The sequence below is a fragment of the Artemia franciscana genome, chromosome 7 (genome assembly GCF_032884065.1).
Source record: "Artemia franciscana chromosome 7, ASM3288406v1, whole genome shotgun sequence".
Lineage (NCBI taxonomy): Eukaryota > Metazoa > Arthropoda > Branchiopoda > Anostraca > Artemiidae > Artemia > Artemia franciscana.
Window position 1 is genome coordinate 29597739 of NC_088869.1, and position 27217 is coordinate 29624955.

The 27217-nt window shown below is 34.6% G+C and overlaps 4 protein-coding genes across 8 annotated transcripts in view; 3 read left to right on the forward strand and 1 right to left on the reverse strand.

Annotated features, from left to right (window-relative positions):
- Positions 1-9384, reverse strand: part of LOC136029126 (importin subunit alpha-3-like) — a 41520-nt gene extending 32136 nt beyond the window's left edge. Inside the window, exon 1 of one of the 2 annotated variants that reach the window (XM_065707205.1) lies at positions 9312-9384. The gene's annotated coding sequence lies outside the window, so the exon portion shown is untranslated. The remainder of the gene's footprint in view (positions 1-9311) is intronic. The other variant, XM_065707203.1, reaches the window with a different exon arrangement.
- The window catches only part of LOC136029129 (uncharacterized), a 337007-nt gene that overhangs the window by 288631 nt on the left and 21159 nt on the right, over positions 1-27217 (forward strand). The window contains exon 1 of one of the 4 annotated variants that reach the window (XM_065707208.1): positions 11567-11665. The exons of 2 other annotated variants lie outside the window; for them this stretch is intronic. The gene's annotated coding sequence lies outside the window, so the exon portion shown is untranslated. Of the gene's footprint in view, positions 1-11566; positions 11666-27217 lie in introns of those variants that run through there. One more of the 4 variants, XM_065707210.1, reaches the window with a different exon arrangement.
- LOC136029663 (uncharacterized) lies at positions 1906-2664 on the forward strand. Its single transcript, XM_065708166.1, has one exon. The coding sequence runs from the start codon at positions 1906-1908 to the stop codon at positions 2662-2664; it is 759 nt and encodes a 252-aa protein (XP_065564238.1).
- LOC136029664 (uncharacterized) lies at positions 17986-18363 on the forward strand. Its single transcript, XM_065708167.1, has one exon. The coding sequence runs from the start codon at positions 17986-17988 to the stop codon at positions 18361-18363; it is 378 nt and encodes a 125-aa protein (XP_065564239.1).

Sequence of the window (27217 nt, forward strand, 5' to 3'; positions counted from 1 at the left end):
TCCATTGCTTCTCTTAATGTTTGTTTTTGGGGTTCTTTGTCCCTTTGTGACTCTATGTCCCCAGGAGTTTGTATAGCCTTATTTAATTCATCATGTAACGATAAAGGTCTGTCTATTGGTGAAATAGGTTTCACCAAATTGTCGGGGAAACGTTTTGGGGGGTAAGGGGTTGACATTTTATCTGGAAAAAATTGTGATTTTGGAGAAATTGTATAGTCCAATTCTTCTGACTCTTCACTGGAAGATGAGTCGCCTTCTTTCCGTCTCCGCGTGACGGGGGTACTTTTTGGGGGGGGGGGGGGTAACCATATTTGTCATGGTTAGAAATTCATTAAATTTTTCTTCGTCACTACTGTTTTCAAAATACCCTTGTTTAAAATTAAAAGGTTTAAGCTCACTTAGTCTAGAGCGAGGGGGTTCATTTTCGTCCTCCGAGGTATTTGATGTTGAAGGTTGAGGGGTCCATGTTTCTGTGAATTTTGCCCTTTTTATACGACTAATATGGGTTTTATAGATTTTTCCCGTTTGTGGTTTTAATAGTTTGAATGTAACGTCATTATCATATTTTTTAATTATTCTATAAGGGCCAGCGTACCTATTAGAAAGCTTCTTGCCTTCCAATTTGGTTTCATTTTTTAAATAAACGCAATCTCCCACTTGAAAATTGAGTTCACCCTTAACATTTGGAATATTTTTGGCCTCTTGTTGTCTTTTTGATTGTTCTATTTCTTGCTTTACAAGTTTGTAAGTTTTTCTCATTCTATTGATAAAAATCTTGCCTATAATCTCGAGAATCATTATAATATTGTCTCGATTCTATAATTTCCTTATAAGGGATTCTAAAGTCTCGTCCGAATAATATGTAGAATGGGTTATCACGAATGACCTGGGAGTAAGCGGTATTAATTACATTTGTTAAATAAGGTAAGGTTTCGTGCCAATCTCTGCGATTTTCTTTCGTATAAATGCTTAAAATATTAGAGAATAGTTTGTGTCTGTTCTCGATCTTCCCGTTGGCCTGGGGGTGATAGGGGGTCGATACCAATTTACTTATTTGAAGAAAAGACATTAAATCCTTAGTTACTTTCGATACGAAATTAGGGCCGTTATCGCTTAATACTGTATTAGGAATACCGAAATTAAGGAATATTTTAGCGAGAGCTTTCGACGTTGTATAGGCGCTTTGATTTTTTAATGGTTTAGCAAAAGTGAAACCAGAAAAGTGATCAATCACTGATAGTACACAGGTGTGTCCTTCATTAGACATGGGTAGTCCTCCGCTAGTACCATATAAATCAAAAGAAACTATGTCAAAGGGGAACCGGGCCGTAGGCGTTCTTCCTGTCCCTGGATTAGGGTAGACTAGAGGATTTTTTCTTAAATTACATGTTTCACAACTATTAACGTAATTTTTTAACTTTGTTAAGGCTGAAGCAACGAAAAAGTATTGTTTTAATCTATGGAAGGTCTTCTCTATTCCCAAGTGACCTCCTACTTCAGAATGAAAAAATTCAAAAGCGGGTTTTTCCAAAATTTGGGGTAACACTGGTATAATGGTCGTTTGATTTCTTTTATCGTTATCGGTCATTATTTTACATAGTATTTGTTCATCTAAATCGTAATAATAATTATCAATTTCTTTTTTAAAGGATTTCATTTCATTGGGTAGGTGATATAGGTCTTTGACCTATATAGATCTAAACTAGTTTTATTGTTTGGCCAGTTTTCAACTTTTTGGATAGTTAGTTCATTGCGCAACGATTGCCTTTGGATATAGTTTTTTTGATCTGGTTTTTGTTGGCCACTAAAGACAAAATTTTTGAGAAAAGCTCGAAGGCCGGTACGAGTGTAAATAAGAAAGGCATATCGAAGGTAAGATTTTGGCATAATATTTAATACCCTAAGATGAGCGATGAAGGTATAAAACAACTGATAAAGGAGATGCAAAGTCTAAGAGCCTCAGTAAATAAAATAGAGGTTTTGGCTGAGGGAATTGAAGGCCTAAAGACGATTTTTTCGGAATTTTCTTGCAAGGTAGAGGAAACCAACAGAGCAATTAAATCGGAGATAGCGGGACTGGCATTAAGCTGCTCGACTGTTAATAAAGATTTGCGGAAAACCCAGTCCAAGATAGATTTTCTTGAAAAAGAATTGAAGAACATGAATTTGATTATATACAATTTTGACCCTAAACATCGAGGACCCAGTCTAGCGTCAGATATTTTGTCATGCTTAAATGAAATTGTCCCGAATTTGGATCTAGAGAGGCGAGACATAAAGGATATTTTCCGCCTTCGCTCTAAAAATAATGGCGTGCCCCCGGTTGTCATTAAATTTATTAGCAAGCCTCTGAGAGATTTGGTGTTGAGATCCTCTGGGCTATTTAGCCGTCATAAGTTGTATATATCCCCTGACTACACGGAAAGAGAGCGTATGGCTCGAGATAAGTTAAAACCACTGCTAGCGGAGGCTAGGTCAAAAAATATGCCTGCTAAATTAAGGGGGGTAAGGCTAATTTTACAGGACAAGATTTTGACGTATGATTTTGAGAATGAGAAAATAATTGAAGTAAGTGGTCCGAGTGTTAGAGATATGGTCCCGATAGCTTTGGGAAGGCTTCAAGGTCAGAGCCGTCAGTCCCTTGACCATGAGACTCCAAGATGAGTGCTCTCTCTTTCCCGTTATATGATACAAAACACAAGATTTTCTTTTTCTCTTCTTTTTTTTCTCTCTCTTTCAATCGGGAAAGCGGAAGATTTATGGGACGACCAATTAAGCGTGGGGGTCCTTGGCAATATTTTTAGAATAGGTTGTTAAGAGTGAAAATATTATTAATAAAGGGGAAAAGTCCGTTAATCCTTAGTAAGAAGAAACGTTTTTATGATTAACTTATTTTGTCGTTAGTTTAGAAATTTTCGCGCTGTATTCTGTTTCTGTGCGTGCTTGTAATTTGTACTGTTGTTTAATTTTCTTGCTTGTGTGTTATTTATTTATATTGTTGTGTGTATATGGCCCTTAGGCTTTTGAAATACACTTATCTATCTATCTATCTATCTATAAGAAATATTCTATTAGAGCAGCACAAATATTATCTTTCTTTTGATGTATTTTTATATTATTTAAAGATAGTGGGTTGTCTTTGTGTTCTTCTTCTACCAAATTATTGGTCTGCATTTTTAAATTTTTATTTTTCGGAGCATGTTTTTCTTTTATCGTGTTAATTTCTTCATTTTCATTTTCTAAGGGAGCATCATCTGGAAACCTACTAAGATAGTCGCATGGGGCGTTTTGTTTTCCTTTAAGATGTTCAAATTCATAATCTAAATCTTGAATTTTTAATATCCATCTCGCGAGGATTCCGGACGGTTTTTTGAAAGTCTGTAGGTATTGAAGACTTTTATGATCGGAACGTAGTTTAAATTTTCGTCCAACCAAGTAATGTTTAAATTTTTCTAAATGGTGGATAATCGATAATAATTCAAGTTGTGTCGCAGAATAATTACTTTCTCCAGGTGTAAGAGTACGCGAAGCATATGCTATAACTTTTTCTTCCCCGTTAATTATTTGGGAGAGAATCGCTCCAATCCCCTTGGTTGAGGCATCCGTAGTAACAACGAATTGTCCTGTTTGGAAGTCGGGTAAACATAAGATAGGTTCTGAAGTCAAAGCCTTTTTTAAATGATCTAATGAATTTTGAGCTAATTTAGACCACGTAATTTTTTGGGGGTTCCCTCTAGTGAGGTCCGTGAGAAGTTTTGCTACTTGTGCGTAATTTCTTATAAATTTTCGAAAGTAGCTCATTAATCCTAAGATTCCTCGTAATTGTTTAATTGTTTGAGGGGGTTTTATATTTTTAACAGATTCTATCTTTTCAGGGTCTGGGGAAATTTGTCCTTGTGTTACAACTACTCCTAAAAATTTTAGTTTGGTTTGAAAAAGATTTACTTTTTCAGGTCTACATTTTAAATTGCCTTCTCTAAATTTCTCAAACACTTTCGCTAGGGTCATCAGACGGTCTTCCGTATCTTTGTCCATGGCTATGACGTCATCAATAAAATGAATTATGTTACTTAGACCTCTTAATAAATGAAGGAGGGGTCTACACAATGCACTTGAACTGGTTTTTAGTCCAAATGGTACTCTTAAGTATTCATAAGAACCACATTCAGATGTTGAAAAAGCTGTTTTAAAAATATCGGCCGCTTTTATTTTTACTTGATGATAACCTTGTGTCAAATCTAGGGAAGTAAATATTTTATTTTTATTTGATATTGAGTCTAGAATTTCGTCTATTCTAGGTAGGGGAAATTTGTCACTTACTACCTGTTTATTTAAAGCTCTATAATCTACCACTAATCTAAGGTCATTATTATTTTTCGGGACTAAAATAACGGGGGCAGAGTATGGGCTTATGCTTGGCCTTATGATTTGATTTATTTCGAGTTCATGTATTTTGTTTATTAGCCATTCTTTATGTTTATAAGGAATTCTGTAGGGTTGTTTTGCAACTGGCGGCCCCGTGGTTTGTATTGCGTGTTCATAAAATGGGATAAGTCCTATGTCGTCTTCAGATGTCGAAAAGACATCTTTATATTCCCATAATAAGTCGCATAATTTTTGTTTTAATGATACATCGGTTATGTGACTTAGTTCGAATTTTTCAAGAAATTGAGATCGCGTCAGTGAAAATTCTTTGTCAACGTGAACATTAATATTATTCACTAAGTTTTTTTCCAAATTTTTCCAATTATTTATATCGGATTCCGATACTATTTGTATCTCTACTAAACATGTACCTTTACTTAGGGTAATTAGGTCGTTTTCGTGGGTGTTCGTTACCCAAATATAACCTTCACCCTTTTCGTAATTTATAATTTGTTCTTCGCAAACTACATTTTTCGGGAGATCTTCCGACGGCGATGCTACCCAAGTTTCATTTTTATCATTAACTGGTTCTAACATCTGTGATATTTGGACCCTCTGCATTGATTTAGGGGGAATCCTAGTTTTTCTCACTACGAATGCATAATATTTTTCGTTATGACTTTCTTTTATTGAATTTAGGATATTATCTTCTGGGTTTTTTCTGGGAGTTTCTATAATCGCTAATTTTTTCCATAAATATGAAATTTCTTGAATTTTTTTTCTCTATACTCTTTCATGTGGCCTATGTTTTCCTTTACCTTGTTTACTTGTATGTTATTTATTTCTGATTTGGTTTTTGTCGGATATATAAACTTTGAATTTGCTACATCTAACTATATTTTATTGGCTTTTAAAAAGTTAGCGCCTATTATCGCTTCGTATGGAAAATTTTTACAAACTATAAATCGAGTATAGAAATTTCTGTCATCTTTACGCAAGGTTAGGTACACAGTGCCTTTAACATTCAGGTCGTGTCCCGTCACACTTGATAAATTGGGACATATATTGCTCATTCGTCGTTTAATATAATTGGGTAATTTGTTAAATACGGATGTATTTATCACATTTACTGTTGCCCCTGAATCTATAAGGGCTGAGAAATAAATATTTCCTGCATTAAAATTTTCAAATACTGGTAACATATTATTATTATTTGCACTTAAAAATGGTATAATCACTGGCGGGGACCTATATATTATTTTGCCACCAAATTTTGGTCCTATGAATTTTGGGGGCTTGAGTCGTTTCCCTGGGGTTCCCAGATTTCGTGTGTAGAGTTTTCATTAGTTCTATTTTGGTTTTCTTGATCATTAATTGAAGTTGAGTTGTTATATGGGTTCCGTCGGCTGATAAAGTTACCTCTTGTATTTCTATTCCAACCATTGTTAGGTTGGTTTGTCCTTCCGCGATACCCTCCGCGATACTGATTCGTACTGCGTTGGAAATTTCGGGTTGGATAATTACCTCTTGTTAAAAAGGTGTTCCCTCGATTGCCTCTAGGGGCGTACCCATTATAGTTTGTCCCCCTGGAAAAATGGTTGCTCGATCCCCTAAGATTTGGGCGATAATTATTGTTTGTAAAACAATTTCTTGCGATGTGACCTAACCGGTTACAGGTGTAGCACCTTAGTTGTTCTATATTGGCTTGTGCCCTCATTTGATTATTGGGGGCAAAGCGTACTTGTCTTGGAGGTGTGGTGGTTCGAATTTGATTTCGAAGCGGTTTTGGCGATGATTCTCTGGAGAAAAATCGCGGAGAGGGATCTCTTGATTTTATAGCTGTTTTACTTTCTACCGCATTTATTGATAGTTTTTGGTGCTGCAGGACTATGGAATCGATTTCCACGGCTGTCTCTATTTCCTGAACTGCCAGTTCTAAGTCGTCGATTTTTTTGGAAATTAAGAGACGATATAGTTTTGGGTTGAGTCCCTGTTTAAATGCGTTTAGTATTATTTTTTCATACAATTTCCCTTCACCTGGACTGTATCGCGCTTCTGTTTGCGATTCTAATTTTATTTAAATATTCTCTTACGTTCTGGGTCTGTTTGAATGTTACTAACCCATGTTTCAGTTTGTTCAATGAACTAGTATTGATGAATTTCTTTTGAAAAGCCTGTTGCAATAACTTTATTGAGTTAATTGTTGAGGTGGTTTCAGTTCCTATGGTATTTTCAATTTGTTTCAAAAATGTCAAAGCCTGTCCTTTTAGTCTTAAGAGTAGCATGTTTTTTAATGCATTTAAGTCAATTTTTGTCATTTCAACAAATTGTCCTAAATGGATGTTGAATTGATCTACATCTGTATCCCCTTCATAATCAGGTAATGATTTTGCAATTTCTACCGAAGTTGCAATAATTTGTTGCGCTTTTAATAATTCATCTTGTTCCTGGGCCATATTTGTTATTTTAATTCAGTTTTTTTCTTGAAGTTATGCGGTATATAAAATTTTAGTTTTCATTTAACATTTATTTATATTTAACTACTGAAGATTCAAATTATTTTGAGATGGGGTACGCACCAAAAAATACATAAGTAGAAGTAAAATTATACTGCACTTAAATAATGTAAAATTAAATGCACTTAAAAATCAAAAAATAATTTGTGAATAATCATATTTGTCTAGGGTAGCAGGTAGTCATGTTGTTAGACATATACAGTTCCTTCAGTGTCTTTTTTGACGACCGCGCCAAATGTTATGGGGGGGGGGTTCTTATAAAGTTTGTTCCATTTCTTGTAGTTTACTGATTGCTTATAAAGTTTACTTGATTTCTTACATAGTTTAAGTTGTTTGTGGTATGGGAACTTTATAGTTAATGGATATAGATTGGGAGGGTTCTATTGACCAGTCTCTATAACCTTGGAGACGAATTCATTATCACGACGTTTAGGTTTGCCGAGATGGGCAGATTCCCTTGGGAACGAACCAGTAGACAATAGGAACTGTACCTGTACCTTGACTCAAAGACAAACACAATTATTGACAATTTTATTTTCTTACTTCATATACAACTTCAGGTAAAACGGCTCCAATAAATGATAGTAGTATAAAGTGCATCAAAGAGTGACTACCAAAAAACTGAATTACACTCTTAACTTTTAGTTCACCTTATATATCCCAAATCAACCCGGATTTCTAAATTAAGCACTGGGTAGACTGACCTCAGAAATGTTGCAACACAACTCTTTTTTTGATTATACAACATATGGCTTAACCTCCTTGCAAAGATTTATTATAACAAGGGTTTTCACCTTCAGTTTGTTGACCAGACCAGAAATAGAAATCTGGTTTCTAATTGGCTTTATTCAAAAGTTTGAATCTAATTTTGATAGTCAAAAAAGTATCATTTTTTGCTTGAAGGAAGATTTGTACCAAAGGTAAAAAGTATCATTTTTCGCCTGTTATAAAACTTGTACTAAAAAAGCACAAATCCTATGAGATAATTAACTTGCACTTTAAAATCTTTATATGTATAAGAGATTCTTATTTTAAAACTTTCTAAAGTAAATGAATGAGAGATTTGGTTTTGAGTTCTGAAAGGGGGAGGGGGTTTGCTGGTCCATATGTTACAAGTTTACTGGAACTGGACAGGGTAAAATTCTAGTTAATTGACTTCTTGCTATCTCAGAAAGGGTTTAGGTTAGGAAAATGAAACTTTCAGGGATGGGTCTACAGGCTAAAGTATGTCCTGGGAAAGTGTTTTAAAGTACCCATTTTCACTCCTTCTCCCTCTAGAGGGCCCTGAAATTTGCCTATATGACGTGTCTATACCTATTGAAATTTTGACAAAAGAACATTTTACCTTAAATTTCAGTTACTAGTTGCTTTTTCTCTGCCCTTAGTTCTGAAAATGCAATTCCTGTTATTTGAGTAGAATTTTGAGCCATATCATTGTTTTATTTCAAAATTTAGAAAATGTATTTGCATATCTTTAAAACCTTATAAAATGGAATTAAGTAAATCTATGAAGCTGAAAACAATTTTGTTGAACTTCAATTAAGCAGAAGATCTATTTTACAAGGTTTCACTTTTATAACATACATATTTTTAAAGGTCATCAAAGGTCAGGGCCCTCCAGAGGGAGAAGGAGTGGAGGTAGTTGCTTCAAAATACCTTCTTGGGACATACTTTAGTCTGTAGATTCATCCCTGAAAGTTTCATTTTCCTAACCTAAACCCTTTCCAAGATAGCAAGAAGTCAATTAACTAGAATTTTACCCTGGACAGTAATACATCCCTGCACGTGTGCAACCCAAGAAGTAGACCACTGACCTCTCCTAGGGGTAGGCAGCTTTTATACTTCAATTATCTGTTTCTTTATGAAAATAACATGTTTTAACTTGAAACCAGTTCTTACTGGAAACCTATTCAAGCAGTCTTTTAAAGATCTTTGATCAACCATGTTTCTTCTGTTTAACCACAATTATTTTTTCAACATTTCAATGGATATAGCCTAGACCTGTCAAGTAGAAAAATTTTGAAAAATAGAAACTACTATTTTGTTAGATAACAGGAATTGAATTATCAAAGTTAAAAGCATAGTAGAAGAATTTGAAAACTGAAATTTAAGCTATAATGTACAATCGTCTTCATATTAATCTTGGTAGGCTAAAGAAAAGTCAAATAGGCTATATTATTTAATTGAAGTATTTTGTTCAGAGCATGTAGCGTTCCAAGTTCAGCACATAAAGGTCTGGAATAGAACAATTTATAACCACAAGGAGACATGCTGCAGGAGATATATTGTTTGAAAATTATGCTTTTATTTTCAAAATTATATGTTATGTCTTTTAAATATCTTTTTGTTCTAGCACGTTTCCTTCTGTAATACCAACCTTCAACTATTTTTGACTCCTTTTTAACAATAAAATATAAATCATATACTTACAAAAAAAGGTTAAAAATTATAATTCTTAAACTAATCTACATCTACGGCCATTTTAGCTAATTTTTGATCAAAATGAAGAAATGTCAGGATTACCAAAAGTTTTCGGGACAAAAGCGTCAAATTCAGCAAAAAAGAGACACTTTTAGTGTCCTCCTAGAAAATTAGCCAATATACTTTAAAAGTTGACAAAAAAGGCTTTAAATGGTTTTCTCGCAACTCCAGGGCCAGTGTATTAAAAGTGTATTATTTTACTTTTCCAAGTGTGTTATTTTGTTCTGTTTTGGGGAGACCGGAAATCGCGAAAAAAGGCTAAAATGGAGGGATCGATGCATCAAGAACCCGATCAAACTGACTTGTAAATAAAGCTTTACTCGGTCCGATAGTCGTGGGGGGAGTGGAGGAAGGGAGAATCTGGAATATTGAGGTATGTATAAATTTTGAACGGGGGGTATAGCCCTCCCCTCATCTTTTTCCAGAATTTTCCAAAATTCCGGAAACCTGAAAGTTCAAAAGCCCCCCTTTTCCAGATTATTTTTAAATACTTTTGGATCGGTTCATATTCCAGATGATAGGAAGAAGACGTCAAAGAATAATCTGGAAGCCCAGATTCCAGGAGGTGAAGACCGGACTTAAGACTCTAAAACATATTTTCGATTCTACTTGGTTCTGTCTGTCTATTACCGACATTTTTACCACCAATAAAAGTTGTATTGGTGGTATTATACAACTGGTATGTAAGACAAAAACAGCTGTTTAAAACCTTCTGATTTTTTCCCTGACTTAAAAAAACCCTCATGATAATCTCCTGAACTTTTTGGAGTCGTCACTGATTTTCAAAATACAAAGTGGAAGCACTGCTCTGAAATCCCGGCTGACTAAAAGGTTACCGCATAAGCGGGCTTAAGCTGGCAAATGGTGTGGCAACACTGGCAAGCAGGGTACACTGTTCAAAATTCAAGATTTTTATTTCAACCTCTGTACAACACACACAATATAAAAAGGGTCAAGCCGAAGACACAAGGTCGATTGACAAAAACTGCAGTTACATCAACTACATTTGAAATCTGAAATCGTCCAAATTCTGGCGTCCCACTGGATTTGGCGGTAAAAAATAATTCAAATATTATAATTATAAGTAAATTCCTACAAATGAGATAAGATTTTACAAAAAAATAAGGATAATTCTTGTACATAATGTTTAAAATAAAAAATAGCGACGAAGACCACACTGCCTTTCCATAACAAACAAACACAAAGTAAAAGCAATAGGAAAATGTTTTTGAAGACAGTGAAAGTTAATGAAGTGAATTAATTAAGTTTTAGAAGTTGAAATTGAAAATCAAAAATAAACTACCGTTTTTAGGTCTGCTAATTATTCGTGATACTGATAAACTGGATTTCGCTGTCTATCGAAAGTCAAAACATAACAATAAATATCTTCATTTTAATTCAAATCACCCCCCACAAGTTAAAAGAGCAGTTGTAACCTCTCATTGCTCGTGTCCTGAACATTTGCTCCGATTCATATATAAATGCAAAAATAAATTTTATCAGATATATTTTTTTGGTAATGGATACCCCATTCCTTTTGTCAATAATATAATTAGCCGTAGACAAAAAAGACATTCCCGTAAAATTGAAGATATGTCACAATGCGAGACTACTTATAGGCCTTCAAATATTATCTATCTTCGGTATTTTCCAAAAATCACAATAAAATATAATAAGACCTTCAAGACCAAAGAGCCTCTTATATTCAAACTCAAAATGGAAACGGAAGGGTTGCTTCGTACTTTCGCTTCTTCTTTCATGTTATCCAATCATATCAAAGGATCTGTTATAATGTGTTTGGATGTAAGCACTGAAATTGGATACTTGCCAATTAAGGATATCTATATTGGCTTTGAGGCAGCTACAATTCTTCGAGAGTAGGTCGAAGAAAGGAACCTCACACACGAGGACGCTAATGTCCAAATTGTTCTCAGAAAAGCAAGGGAGTTCTACTAGGAGTTTATTAATCAAATGCAGATTAGATTCGATTTTTTAGCACCTATATTTAAGCACCTGGTCATGCTTGAACCATGTAAGGCTGCAAACATGGAACTACCTACTCTACTACCGTTATTCCACTTTTACAGCAGTCCAGACTGGGACAAGAAGAGAATAGAGAGTGAGTGGAGGAACATCAGTAAACTAGAAATTCCGTTTAAGCTATTAGAAAGTCCTCTACTTTTCTGGCGGTAAATTTTGTCAATGAAAACTCCTTGTAGGTGGCAATCTTGTTACAAACGTTTAACCGAAACTTCCAAATTTCTCAAACACTTGAAAATTATAGCTATCCTCATTTGTGGCAAGTTAGACTGCTTTAAGTTTTGTTCTATTGTTTTGTTTTGGTATCTTTTTTTTTCATAAACTTTGGTGGATTTGAGGTTTTAAATCTTACATAAGTCAAATGAAGGAAAACTTTGTTCTTTTTCAGTTCTTTTTAATCAAAACAATATTTATGTATACGGTATCAATGCTAAATTTCATTAGCCTAATAGTAACAATGCAGGCTAATGACTGAAAAAGGCTCTGCCCCATGGGAGAATGTAGGCTATTGCCTAAAAATAGTTAAAATAATCTATAGGGTATGAAAGGCAGATTGGTTTAAAGTAATGAATTTGCTGTTTTCAACATGATTTAGCTAAGTTGAAAGTTAATAGGCCTAAATCACCTGATGCTCTTTTCTATGGTTGTTTCAAATTTTTTTTTCTTTGCTATTTTGCATCTGGATGAAATCACATTTTGGTAAAATTCTAGTTTAGTGACTTCTTGTTATCTCAGAATGGGGTTAGGTTAAGAAAATGGAACTTTCTGGGATGGGTCAACAGGCTAAAGTATGTCCCGGGAAGGTATTTTGAAGTACTTACCTCCACTCCCTCTTGTTCTAGAGGGTCCTGAACTCTAATGACCTTTCAAAATATGTGTGTTATAAAAGTGAAGCCTTGCAAAATAGATCTTCTGCTTGAATGAAGTACAACAAAATTGTTTTCAGCTCCACAGCTATGCTCAACTCCAATTTAGACCTATAAGGTTTTAAAGATATGCAAATACATTTCCTAAATTTTGAAAAAAAAACATTGTTATGTCTCATAATTCTACTCAAATAACAGGAATTGCATTTTCAGAACTAAAGTCAGAGAAAAAGCAACTGCTAATTGAAAATTAAGTTAAAATATTGTTTTGTCAAAATTTCAATAGATATAGTAGACCTGTCATGTAGGCAAATTTTGGGGCCCTCTAGAGGGAGAAGGAGTAGACGTGGGTACTTTAAAATACCTTCCCAGGATATACTTTAGCCTGTAGACCCATCCCCAAAAGTTTCATTTTCCTAACCTAACCCCATTTCTTAGATAGCAAGAAGTCACTAAACTAGAATCTTACCAAAAAATGTCTAGTGACAAAAATTTGCCATTTGTAGCTAAATCAAGAAAAGTAATTATTTTTTCTTTAGTCTTACAAGACATGTTCAGAAAACAATTCTTACTTCATAATATACAGAATAATTGTAGTTAGCACATTTAATGCAGCCTTGCTATACTTATCCCTACTCCCCCTGAAATGCAAATATATAGCCCATATTATATATTTCTTATCTTTTCATTGTTCTTTCTTGTAGTTCCCATAATTTTGATACTAAACTCTTATATTTTCATCATCATTTTGTATATTTCATTATGATTTGCCTAACTTCAATTTTTCAGTATGGACTTGCTAACAAGGAAGTACCAAAAACAATTCTTGCTTCATAATATGCAGAATAATTATATGCTAGTTAACAAATTTTACATGCAACCCCTCTATACTTTACCCTGCCCCCTCCCCTGATGTGTAAATATATAGCCCAATATATATATTTCTGTATTTATACATAAATAATATATATATAAATCCAATTTATATATAAATCTATTCCTGAATCTGTTTTAGTTGTTTAACCTGTGTGACCTGTAAATTCAATCAAATGTGATTTAAAACAAAAACCAGAAAAACAAGTTATGGGTGACATATTACCTTAAATTGTACATTCTAGGGACTAAGGTTGAAGAACCCATAGATATTGCCACATAGCATTGATTTGAAATTCATATCATAGTTCATGAGTGGATCATCACTGTTTACTTATATACAAGACACTTTGGTTTCAGTGTTGGGTATCATTAGATGTATTGCCAGCTATGCTTGTTTGAGGGTGTCTTCAATGACTTGCCACTCTAATCACAGTCAACACCAATCTTGAAGCTGTCAACTGATCTGGCTGACATGTTAGATTTGCTGAGTGAATTCCATTGTGGAACAGTGTGATTGGTGAAGAAGTTGAACTTTTTATGCTTTCTGCTACATTTCTGATGCAGTTTTTTGGGATTTCCTTGTGTTCTGGTACATTCACAGTGATCAAGAATAGGCTTAATGGTGTCACTGGTCATCATCTTAAATGCAAGGATGACATCTCCTCTCTTTCTATGGTATGTTAGGGTAAGCAGGTCTAGCTTTTTGTTGTCATTGTTTGTAGGGGATTTGTTGTTTGGTCAAAGGGAGCTTGATTGCTCCATGCTGGAAATTTTTAAGTAGCTCCATATCACACTTAACGTGCAGGTTGGCCACTGACATAACAAACTCAAGATGGCAATGGACAAGGGCTGTGTAAAGCTTCCTGATATCTCTTGGCTGGTGACTTTGTCTTTGACCACTTGATCAAACTGAGGACCTTGTTTGCCTAAGCTGCTTTCCTCTGACAATGACAATGAAATCAGCTTATCATCAATGATTACCCCAACAACATGCTCTTCCTCATCACTCTGATTGGGCATATTGGCACCTGCAAAGTCAGTCATGTGATAGCTATGGTTGGGGTTGTTTGGACCAAGATGCAGGACTTTGCATTTGCATGGGTTGAACTTGAGCATCTAGGTTGTTGCCCACAGACAGGGGTTAATATCTTCTTGCAAAGAAGAGCACTTTTCTGTTGTGGCTGCTGGACCAAAGAGTTTGGAATCATCTGCATACAGTTCATGCACTAAAGCATGGTCATGCACTTATATCCAGGACCATTGCTTTTCCTGAGGCCAAAACAATTTCACTGATTTAAATAATATGAAAATTGTAACTTTGAATTTTACAACAATAAAAAATAACTATGTATTGATATTTTGACTGACTAATTCAGACATTCAAACTGCACTATTAGGAGTTTCACAAACTCTTATCAAAGGGGTAGGAATCATACAATTAGGTGATACAGAATTTATGTACTCAGACAGGAAAGATGGGGTACATAGATAGGAAATACAGCTCATGATGGATTAAGAAGCTGCTAAATCTTAACAATAGAATTCATTAATAATATAATTCTAATTGCTCATGATTAAAAAGTTCAGTGTACCTGTTATCTATCTATCTATATATATAAAAATAAGTTGTCTGTGAGTCGAGTGACATTACTGTCTGCATATGACGTCTGAATTATTTCATCACATACCAATTCAAAAACGAATATATTCAAGCCAAAGTAGCTCAGTTATATAACTTCCTGTGTTGGTGCAGTGGGTTTGACCTTAGCGTGGTAATACAGGACCCAGAGATCAAACCATGCTGCAGGAATGCACTACAGGGCCAATGCAGGGACCTTAGTAGGCAAGAAGTGTCGTTAATCCAATACAAATACAGTAGCTCAGTTGGTAAAGCATTATGTTCCAGGTTCTAGGTCCAAGAGGTTCCAGGTTCGAACCTTGGCTTTAGCATTAATACAAAAGAAGAAAAAAAACTAAAAAAGATAAAAACTACAAAAAAAACTAAAAAGAAAATACTAAAAAAAACTAAAAAATAGTAAAAACTACAAAAAAACTAAAAAAAACTAAAAACTGAAAAGAAAAAAAACTGAAAAAAGGAAAAAAACTGACAAATAAAGGAGAAAAAGAAAACTAAAAAAAAAAATAAAAAAAAACTAAAAAAGGTAAATGTATTCAAGCCAAAGTAGCTGAGTTGGTAAAGCATTATGTTCCAGGTTCTAGGTCCGAGAGGTTCCAGGTTTGAACCTTGGCTTTAGCATTAATACAAAAGAAGAAAAAAAAACAGGTAAAAACTACTAAAAAAAGCCAAAAAACTAAAAAAGAACTAAAAAGCAAAAAAACTAAAAAGAAAATAAAACAACTAAAAACTAATAAAAAAACTAAAAACTGAAAAAGAAAAAAAAAACTAAAAAAAGGAAAAAAACTGAAAAATAAAGGAGAAAAAGAAAACGCAAAGAAAAAGTAAAAATATATATATATATAAAAATAAGTTTTTTGTGGGTTATGTCTGTCTCTCTGTCTGTCTGTCTGCAAAGAGTAAAAAGCAAAGAGTGGCCTTTATTAGCATCCCATTCAGAAAGACTTTCAAGTTGAACATATGAATTATCCTTTGCAGATTTTATTAGACCATTCTTACAATCTGACCCCTCAATTGACAAGTTTGAAAGCAAATCATCTGGAACGAGCCTAGTTTTTTTTCAAAATTTTCAAACGATCATGTGATCCTGACATGAACTAACAGTTTAAAAAGAAATGTTGATTAAGGAGAGCAACAGTAAAGGCAATGAAATAAACAGTAAAAGTAAAGTTTGCAAAAACAGAAAAAGGAAACAAAGAAGAGAGAAAGAAACATAAACAAAAGCTGTGCATGAGAAACGAAACTAATCCAAATAAAATGGAAGTTGTTGATCCTTGGCCAATATAATCAATAGCACTCTGGAGTTTTCTTATATTTGGACCATGTTTAACAAAGATCATTCCTTCCACTAATCATGCGTTCTTTGGACCGTGCTTATTACAAGCAAGGTCGAGTAGCTGTTTCTGCTTTTAGTAAGGTGCTCAGGCATGAATATGCCTGTTTTTGCTAGCTTAGATTTAGCCAAGAAGACAGCTTTTGCTGCGTCTATATTACTGAACACAACAGTTACGGGAGGCACATTGGAGGCTGTATCATATCTGGATTAGAATCAACAAGTTTTCAATATGCATGAGTTTGCAATCTCTGTTAGTCTCATTTTATCACTAACAATTTGCTCAACCACCATTTCAACACTAACTCCTTGTGTTTACTTTACACCACTAAAAATAAAAATAAGCATTAGGAAGAAATTAAAGAACACAGCTAGGAATATTAGTGAAAAAGCTTTATGTTTTATAAGAGGAGAAGGGCTTGCACAAGAAGTATCTGCGTGATATACCATTCAAAAACTAGAAGAATGTAAAGAAAGTGGAGAAAGCATTAAAAAATGAACTAAGAAGGTGTGAAATTGAGGCCATGGATAAAATTACTGAGGACCTGGAATATGCAGCTAGACGGCATTAGAGTAAAATTTTGTACTACTCTGTTAATACATTGAGAGGGAGTAGTCTATCTGGACTTGTCACAGCTAAAGATAGAAACAGGGCAACAATTAGTGATAAGGAAAGAATTAAAGAGATATCAGCAGAACATTTTTAGAATGTTCTAAACCAAGATAGATTTGCAAGAAAAGATATTGGGGAAAGTGAAAAAGTTTGTGATACCTTGGGTGTGAAGGAAGATTTGTTTTGTGAGGAAGAATTTGCAACAGTTCTAAAAGGAAAAAAATAAATAATAAGACCCCAGGTGCTGATACTGTGTTAAATGAGTTTCTTAAATATGGTGGCTCTGAGGTTAGAAATAAGTTGCTGAAGATTATGAATATGTTTTTTGAAAAAGGGAAAGTACCTTGCGAGTTGAGGAAAATCCTAATTAAACCAATGTATATAAGAGGTGATAACAGTGAGTGTGGTAATTGCCAAGGCATTAACCTGGTCTCTGTAGGTAGAAAATTACTTAGTAACATGGTAATTTTTAGACTGAGAAATGCTAAAGACAAAGCAAAAACATAAGACCAGTGCAGTTGTATAAAAGTTATAGGATGTATCAACTAAATTTTCATTCTTAGGTTAATAATTAAGAGGTACTTGAGTTATCAAACACCTTTGGTCCTTAGTTTTATAGATTATAAGCAAGCATTCGATATTGTTGATAGAAGAGCTTTAGCGAAGGTCTTACTGTTGTATGATATACCAGATAAATACATTAAAGTGATTAGTGCTATGTACAAGAATAACACTGCTGCGGTTAAGATAGGAAATGAGGCTAGCAGCTGGTTTTGTATTAAATGAGGATTTAAGCAGGGTTATGTTCTATCTCTCTTTATATGGATCATTTTGATGGACTTTGTCTTAGGGAGCACTGGAAAGGCAATGGGAGAACACAGAATCAAATGAAGAGGAAAAATTTCCCTGGACTTTGATTATGCTGATGATTTAAGGATCCTAGGTGAAAGTTTGAGCATAATGAATAAACTTTGAGATTTTGCAAGTTCAGGGTGCTAGAATAGATTTAAAAATTAATGTTAAGAAGACTAAGTCACTAAGGGTAGGAAAAAGTGAAGATGAAAAGGTTACTTTGGGCACCAAGAAGATTGATCAGGTGGGCAGCTTCACTTACCTTGGTAGTATTATTAGAAAGATGGTGGAAGCAGTGATGATGTTAAAAGTAGAAGAGCCACGACTCTGTTTTTTCACAGTTGAAAATTTGGAAGAATATGAACATAGGTCGACAAACCAAGATTAGAATATTGGAAGGAACAAAGATGACAGTGGTCAGATATGGTTGTGAAGTATGGGTGCTCCGAAAAACGGATGAAGCTTTGCTAGATGTTTTCCAAAGAAATTGCATACGGATTGATCTGGGTACATGGCTGACTAATTGTATTTCAAACAGTAGGCTGTATGAAAAATGTGTTTCTATCCTTCATTCTAGGGATATAGTGAGAGAAAGGTTAAGATGCCTTGGGTACATTCTGAGGATGAAGGATGACAGATTGCTAAAGATTGTCCTTTTTGGCCAACCGTCAAAAGCTAAATGGAAAGCAGGTCGTCTTCTGTTGGGGTGGGAGGATGTCATAAAGAAATATTTTAAGAGAAATGAGAACTTCCTAAGAGGGTGTATAGAAGGTGGCTTTGAATAGATTGGGATGGGGGAGGAGTGTGCGTTGCTGTATTGGCCTCAGGTGGCTTGGAGCTGAGGTGAATTATTATTATTAGTAGTAGAAGTAGTATTAGTTACAGAGCACAATTCTCGAATCTGTTTTTGTTTAATTAACAAGTCCTTTATTATAACTGGTACAAAGCAATAATTAATAAACGAAAACAGGCTTTTGCAAGCATCGTTGGTACCACCATGCATACCAAGGTTTATATCCTCAGAGCATTAATCTGCAAAGCTATTGCAGTGAAAATGGGACATATGACATTCTTATAACTCTTTAGAGAAAATATGAAGAATTCTATTTTTTATTGTGACAGCAATGTGTCACCTTAGAGTTGACGCTTCTGTGTCTTTTTCCATTGAATAGCCTACCTTTGACAAAAATAGGAAGTGAAAAAAAAAATTCGTTGAGTAATCTGTAAACACCACTTTTTCTATAAAGAATAATTTCTCTTTAAAAATTTTCAAAGTAAAATGAAACCTTGAAAAAATTATTTTGAACAAAATGCGACTTACATGAGACTATTTCTGGTTTTGTTTTAGATTCCTGTTCTTCCAAAAGATATGTTGTTGTATGCATCTGCTTTAGAGCTATTCCTAGGGTTACAGCAGTAATTACAGTAAGTAATTACAGCACCCCCTCCTGACTTAAATTTAAGAAAAAAAAGGCAAATCAAAGTGGCTAACTATATGGGACACAACCTCCCCTCCAGCCACAGTGCCTGGGAAAGTTTTTCCTGGTGGTCCGCCCCCTTTGAATGGCTATGATCTGTTTCATCCCATTCTGATATATGAATGGACTCGTGTTGTTAAAATAAGGAAAGAATCAGAGTGAGGCAATGACAAAGAGACAGATTGCAAACAATATAAATGATATTTTTAAACCCGATACAAAGATCAACTCAAATTGAAGGGAAATAATTACATTGTCTAATAGCAAGAACAGTTTTACCAATTCACAAAAATATGGGAATGGGGCAATGTTTTTCTTGGTTACTTTATACAAAGATGTCAGTTACTTTATATAAAGATGTCAAAAGATATAGGGGAAAGGCATTTTAAAGAATGTTTCGATATGAAAATGCACAAAAATGTATCTTTCAAAGTCTTGGGGGCAATTGCCCCCCTCTGCTATCAGTGCCCATGAATAACCAATCAATAACTGATTTCAAATTTTTAATTGATCTTCAAAATGATTGAATTTTTTTATCTTGATAATTTAATTCTATCAAAATCCTCGTTCACTGGTAACTATTTAAAGAGCGACTGGTAACTATTTAAAGAGCTATTGGCATGGTAAGAAAGTGAGTTTTATCCCCCTTCTTTTAGTTTAATTTTATCTTGTATAACTATCCCTTGCTTTAGTCTCTGTGGAAGTTGAAGCAGGTTGTGGTAATGGAGCAGTAATGTACCAAGAGTGAAATTCCCGGGAGCAGTCAAGCCTGGATTGACTTTGGCAATATATATATATATATATATATATATATATATATATATATATATATATATATATATATATATATATATATATATATATATTTATATATATATATATATATATATATATATATATATATATATAAATATATATATATATATATATATATATATATATATATATATATATATATATATATATATATATATATATATATATATATATATATATATATATATATATATATATATTTATATATATATATATATATATATATATATATATATATATATATATATATATATATATATATAGGCCTATATATATATATATATATATATATATATATATATATATAGGCCTATATATATATATATATATATATATATATATATATATATATATATATATATATATATATATATATATATATATATATATATATATATATATATATATATCTATATATATAAAAATAAGTTGTCTGTCTGTGTGTCTGTCTGTGGATCACGTGACGTCACGTTTCTGTGTCGGCTGACGTCATGAAGTTAGTTCTCGTCATTTTTGCTATGACGGTGACGTCATTAAAGATATTTAAGACATATATGTTCACATAGAAATCTATTAATGTTTAAGTTTAAAATGACTGATGAACTTACAATGGCAAAAGCCGATGAAGATGCTCAAAGAGTCTATGCCAAAAAACTTGCTGCTGATAGAGAAAGTCAGAAAAGAGAGCGTGCCGAGGAATCAAAAGAACAGCAAGGAAACAGGCTTGAGGCTAAAGAACGCAAAACCGCGCAGTTAGATGAAGATCCACCTGGACAGCAAGAGTCAAAACATATCAAAACTGAAAATGATAGCGATGATGATTGGGTTTGGGATTTTGACTCGGATAAGGTCATCAATGCCTATCAGATTTTAGTTAAAAAAACAAAGGTTCGGCGATATGTATTTCATAGTGAAGCTGAAAAATAAAGAAGAAAACTGAAAAAAGAAAAAATGTAAAAAACTAAAAAAATACTAAAAAGAAAAAACACTCAAAGAGAAATTACAGACCGGGACACAAATGACGACCGGGACAGAGGGAATATAAATAACGACCGGGACTACGACCGGGACACTCAAAGAGAAATTACAGACTGGGATACCGGGACACAAATGACGACCGGGACACAGGGAATATAAATGACGACCAGGACACAGGTATTTAAGAATATCGTTCAAAGACAAATTTTTAATTGTAAGAAGACCGTTGAAAGAGAAATTTCTAATTGTAAAATGACTGAAGAACCTACAATGGCAACAGTACCACCATCGAAGTAGATAACCAGTGGGTTGTTCCATATTCCCCATTAGTGCGAAACGTCAACCCCAAGTCAAATTCGTGCATTGTTTGGCATCATTTTAACAACTTGCTCTCCATCAGCTCCTACAGAGTTATGGGAAAAATATAAGTCAAAAATGTCCGAAGATATACTCCATCGAAAACAGTTAGAGACGTCAGATATGACTTTTGATTTTACATCAGAAATTTATAACTACACTTTAGTTATTATAGAAGATTTGTGCGTACGTATGGCAAACGAACCTCTTCAGGATTTGGGAATGCCGTCACCTAACCGTATCGTTGCTGTTTCGACATGTGTAGAATTGGATCGTGAAAAAAGTTACAGTACGAATGATCTATTGTCGTATGTACAAAATAACATTTCCAAGTTAACGTCGGAACAAAAAGACATTTATGATACGATAGACTCAATTTCAGGACGTATACAACTACCTGCTGATTTCTGTAATTTAGTGACGTCCAAAAATTAATTGATTGAAAAAGTATTTCCGAATATTCTAAAAAATTATAAAAATAATAAATGGCTAAGTGAAAGAGCGATTCTCGGACCCAAAAATATAGACGTCCACGAAATCAACAATATTGTTTTGACCAAGATTCGAGACCAGGCAGTCCTTTACAAGTCAGTCGACACAGTTTTGGAACCAAATGAAGCGGTTAATTATCCATCTGAATTTTTAAATTCCATAGATCTTTCAGGGTTTCCACCACACGTGCTACAACTAAAAATAGGCGTACCAATAATACTTTCAAGAAATATCAACCCACCAATTTGCAATGGCACGCGACTTGCCGTAAAAAAAACAATGGAAAACCTAATAGAGGCCACAATCTTGACAGGGCCTTTTGAGGGTGAGGCTGTTCTTATTCCTCGCATTCCCATGATTCCAACGGATCTGCCTTTTCAATTTAAAAGATTGCAATTCCCAATTCGATTAGCATTTGCAATCACCATTAACAAAGCTCAAGGTCAATCATTAGAAAAATGTGGTATAGATCTTAATACTGATTGTTTTTCCCATGGACAATTGTGCGTTGCATGTTCGAGGGTCGGTAAACCTGACAATCTATTTATATGCAGCGACAATTGGACAGCGAAAAATGTTGTATATTCGCAAGTTTTACGCAGTTAATTTGTATTGTATCTACCTATTTATCTATCTATATAAAAACGAGTTGTGTGTATGCATGTTTGTTTGTTTGTAAAAAGAGCGTTTGCATATGACGTCATTATTAGTACATACGGCTTTGTATATGCACAGACAATGGGAAAGCCAAGAATGTTGTATATTCGCAATTTTTACGTAGTTTAACTCCTGCAGACGAAATGAATGCTTGCCTGAAAAATTCTAATTTATGGGCACACGTAAAAATATTAAAATTAACTACAAATATGCGTGTCCGATTGCAAAACGATGACTCTGGTCAAACATTTTCAGATCAATTGCTGGCAATTGGAAACGGAAAGCTCCCAGTAGTGGGAAAGCCAAAAATGTTGTATATTCGCAATTTTCACGTAGTTTGAAACACATATATAAATCTATCTATATTCACAGGTGGGACACAGGGATACAACTATAATGGCGCGTAACGACTTACAGGCGCGGGGGGGGGCTTGGGGGGGCGCGAAGCGCCCCACCAACTAGGTGTTGAGGTGGCGCGAAGCGCCACCCCAACAGCTAGTCTATATATATAAAAATAAGTTGTCTGTCTGTGGATCAGGTGACGTCATGTTTCTGTGTTGACTGACGTCATGAAATTAGTTGTCGTCATTTTTGCTTTGACGGTGACGTCATTCAAGATATTTAAGACATATGTTCACGTAGAAATCTATTAATGTTTAAGTTTACAATGACTGATGAACTTACCATGGCAAAAGCCGATGAAGATGCTCAAAGAGTCTATGCCAAAAAACTTGCTGCTGATAGAGAAAGTCAGAAAAGAAAGCGTGCCGAGGAATCAAAAGAACAACAAGGAAACAGGCTTGAGGCTGATAGAGAAAGAAAGAACAGAAAGTGTGCCGAGGAATCAAAAGAACAGCAAGGAAACAGGCTTGAGGCTGATAGAGAAAGAAAGAACAGAAAGCGTGCCGAGGAATCAAAAGAACAGCAAGGAAACAGGCTTGAGGCTGATAGAGAAAAAAAGAACAGAAAGCGTGCCGAAGAACTACCAGAGCAACGCGGAAGCAGACTTGCTGCTAAAAGAGAAAGTGAAAAAAGAAGGCGTGCCGAGGAATTACAAGAACAGCAAGAAATCAGGCTTGCTGCTGATAGAGAAAGTAAGAAAAGAAAGCGTGCCGAGGAATCACAAGAACAGCAAGAAATCAGGCTTGCTGCTGATAGAGAAAGTAAGAAAAGAAAGCGTGCCGAGGAATCAGAGCAACCTGAAAGTTATCGCCTGGCATTCAGGTACAACCCAGTCGATGATTATAGCTTGAGTAGATGTGTTCAAATCGGGACAATGTCTAAAATTTGTCCCTATTGCAAGGCCTTGAAATTCAATGGTGAAACAATGGGAATGTGTTGCGCCTCAGGAAAAGTTAAACTTCCTCTATTGGCTGCACCACCAGAGCCATTGAAGACGAATGAATGCTTGCCTGAAAAATTCTAATTTATGGGCACACGTAAAAATATTAAAATTAACTACAAATATGCGTGTCCGATTGCAAAACGATGACTCTGGTCAAACATTTTCAGATCAATTGCTGACAATTGGAAACGGAAAGCTCCCAGTAGACTCAATTTCAGGACGTATACAACTACCTGCTGATTTCTGTAAGAGCGTTTGCATATGACGTCATTATTAGTACATACGGCTTTGTATATGCACAGACAATGGGAAAGCCAAGAATGTTGTTTATTCGCAATTTTTACGTAGTTTGAAACACATATATAAATCTATCTATACTCACAGGTGGGACACAGGGACACAACTACAATGGCGCATAACTAATATGGCGCGTAACGACTTACGCGCGCGGGGGGGCTTGGGGGGCGCGAAGCGCCCCACCAACTAGGTGTTGGGGTGGCGCGAAGCGCCACCCCAACAGCTAGTATATATATATATAAATAAGTTGTCTGTCTGTGTGTCTGTCTGTCAGGTGACGTCATGTTTCGGTGTCGACTGACGTCATGAAGTTAGTTGTCGTCATTTTTGCTATGACGGTGACGTCATTAACGGTATTTAAGACATTTGTTCACGGAAAAATGTTTAATTGTAAAATGACTGAAGAACCTACAATGGCAACAGCCGAGGAAGCTGCTCAAAGAGTTTATGCCAAAAAACTTGCTGCTGATAGAGAAAGTAAGAAAAGAAAGCGTTCCGAGGAATCACAAGAACAGCAAGAAAACAGGCTTGCAGCTGATAGAGAAAGTAAGAAAAGAAAGCGTGCCGGGGAATCACAAGAACAGCAAGAAAACAGGCTTGCGGCTAAAGAACGCAAAACCGCGCAGTTAGATGAAAATCCACCTGGACAGCAAGAGTCAAAACATATCAAAACTGAAAATGATAGCGATGATGATTGGGTTTGGAATTTTGACTTGGGTAAGGTCATCAATGCCTACCAGATTTAAGTTAAAAAAAACAAAGGTTCGTCGATATGTACTTCATAGTGACGCTGAAAAATAAAGAAGAAAAAGAAAACTGAAAAAAGAAAAAAGGTAAAAAACTAAAAAAAAAACTAAAAAGAAAAAACACTCGAAGAGAAATTACAGACCGGGACACAAATGACGACCGAGACAGAGGGAATATAAGTGACGACCGGGAACCTCAAAGAGAAATTACAGGCTGGGACACCCGGACACAAATCACGACCGGGACACAGGGAATATAAATGACGACCGGGACACAGGGACACAACTACAACGGGGACGCCGGGGGCACAGGCGGGATATATAAATGACGACCGGGACACAGGGATTGTTCGAATAGAAATTACAGACCAGGACACCGGGACACAAATGACGACCGGGACACAGGGAATATAAATGACGACCGGGACACTCAAAGAGAAATTACAAACTGGGACACCGGGACACAAATGACGACCGGGACACAGGGAATATAAATGACGACCGGGACACAGGGACACATCATTAGAATAATGAGGTATAGATCTGAATACGGATTGTTTTTCCCATGGACAATTATATGTTGCATGTTCAAGAGTCAGTAAACCTGACAATCTATTTATATGCACAGACAATGGGACAGCGAAGAATGTTGTATATTCGCATGTTTTACGTAGTTAAAAACATATATTTATATCTATCTCTATTCACAGGTGGGACACAGGGACACAACTACAATGGCGCGTAACTAATATGGCGTGTAACGACTTACGCGCGCGGGGGGGCTTGGGGGGGCGCGCCAACACTAACTAGGTGTTGGGGTGGCGCGAACACCAGTATATATATATATATATATATATATATATATATATATATATATATATATAAAAATAAGTTGTCTGTGTGTGTGTGTGTGTCTGTCGAGTGACGTCATGTTTGTGTGTCGACTGACGTCATGTTTTCGACTGACGAAATTACAGACCGGACATCGGGACACAAATGACGACCGGGACACCGGCACATCTATATATCTATCTATCTATATATATAAAAATAAGTTGTCTGTCTGTGGATGGATGGATGGATGTGTCAGGTGACGTCACCTGAAAAAACTGGATTAGGTGACGTCAAAACTGAAAAAACTAAAAAAAGGCAAAAACTACAAAAAAAAACTAAAAACTAATAAAAAAAATAAAAAAGCTAAAAAACTAAAAAAACTATAAAGGTAAAAACCAATAAAAAACTAAAAAAAAACTGAAAAAACTAAAAAAAGGCAAAAACTACAAAAAAAAACTAAAAACTAATAAAAAAAGTAAAAAAGCTAAAAAACTAAAAAAACTAAAAAAACTAAAAAAAGGTAAAAAAACTAAAAAAAATAAAAAATAAAAAAAAACTAAAAAAAAGGAAAAAACTGAAAAATAAGCTAAAATAAAGGTAAAAACCAATAAAAAACTAAAAAAAAAAAGGAAAAAACTAATAAATGACGACACTCAAAGAGAAAGCGACCAGGACAAAAGGAATGTTCGATTAGCAATCAACAAAGCACCGGGACACAGGGAGTATAAATGACGACCAGGACATAAGTAAAAAAAAAAAAACTATCTATATATATAAAAACTAAAAAAAATAAAAAATAAAAAAAAACTAAAAAAAAGGAAAAAACTGAAAAATAAGCTAAAATAAAGGTAAAAACCAATAAAAAACTAAAAAAAAAAAGGAAAAAACTAATAAATGACGACACTCAAAGAGAAAGCGACCAGGACAAAAGGAATGTTCGATTAGCAATCAACAAAGCACCGGGACACAGGGAGTATAAATGACGACCAGGACATAAGTAAAAAAAAAAAAACTATCTATATATATAAAAATAAGTTGTTTGTGGATCTGTGGATCGTGGATCAGGTGACGTCACCTGAAAAAACTGGATCAGGTGACGTCAAAACTGAAAAAACTAAAAAAAGGCAAAAACTACAAAAAAAACTAAAAACTAATAAAAAAAATAAAAAAGCTAAAAAACTAAAAAAATTAAAAAAAGGCAAAAACTACAAAAAAAACTAAAAACTAATAAAAAAGCTAAAAAACTAAAAAAACTAAAAAAAAGGCAAAAACTACAAAAAAACTAAAAACTAATAAAAAAAATAAAAAAGCTAAAAAACTAAAAAAACTAAAAAAAGGTAAAAAACTAAAAAATAAATAACGACCGGGACACAGGGACACAACTACAACGGGGACACCGGGGGAAACAGGGGGATATAAATGACGACCGGGACAAAAAAACTAAAAAGAAATAAAAACTAAAAACTAATAAAAAAAACTAAAAAATCTAAAAATCTAAATAAGCTAAAAAAGAAAAAAAAAGGAAAAAAATAAAGGAGAAAAACAAAACTAAAAAACGAATGTATATACAGACCGGGACACCGGGATACAAATGATGACCGGGACCCGGGACACAGGGAATATAAATGACGACCGGGAC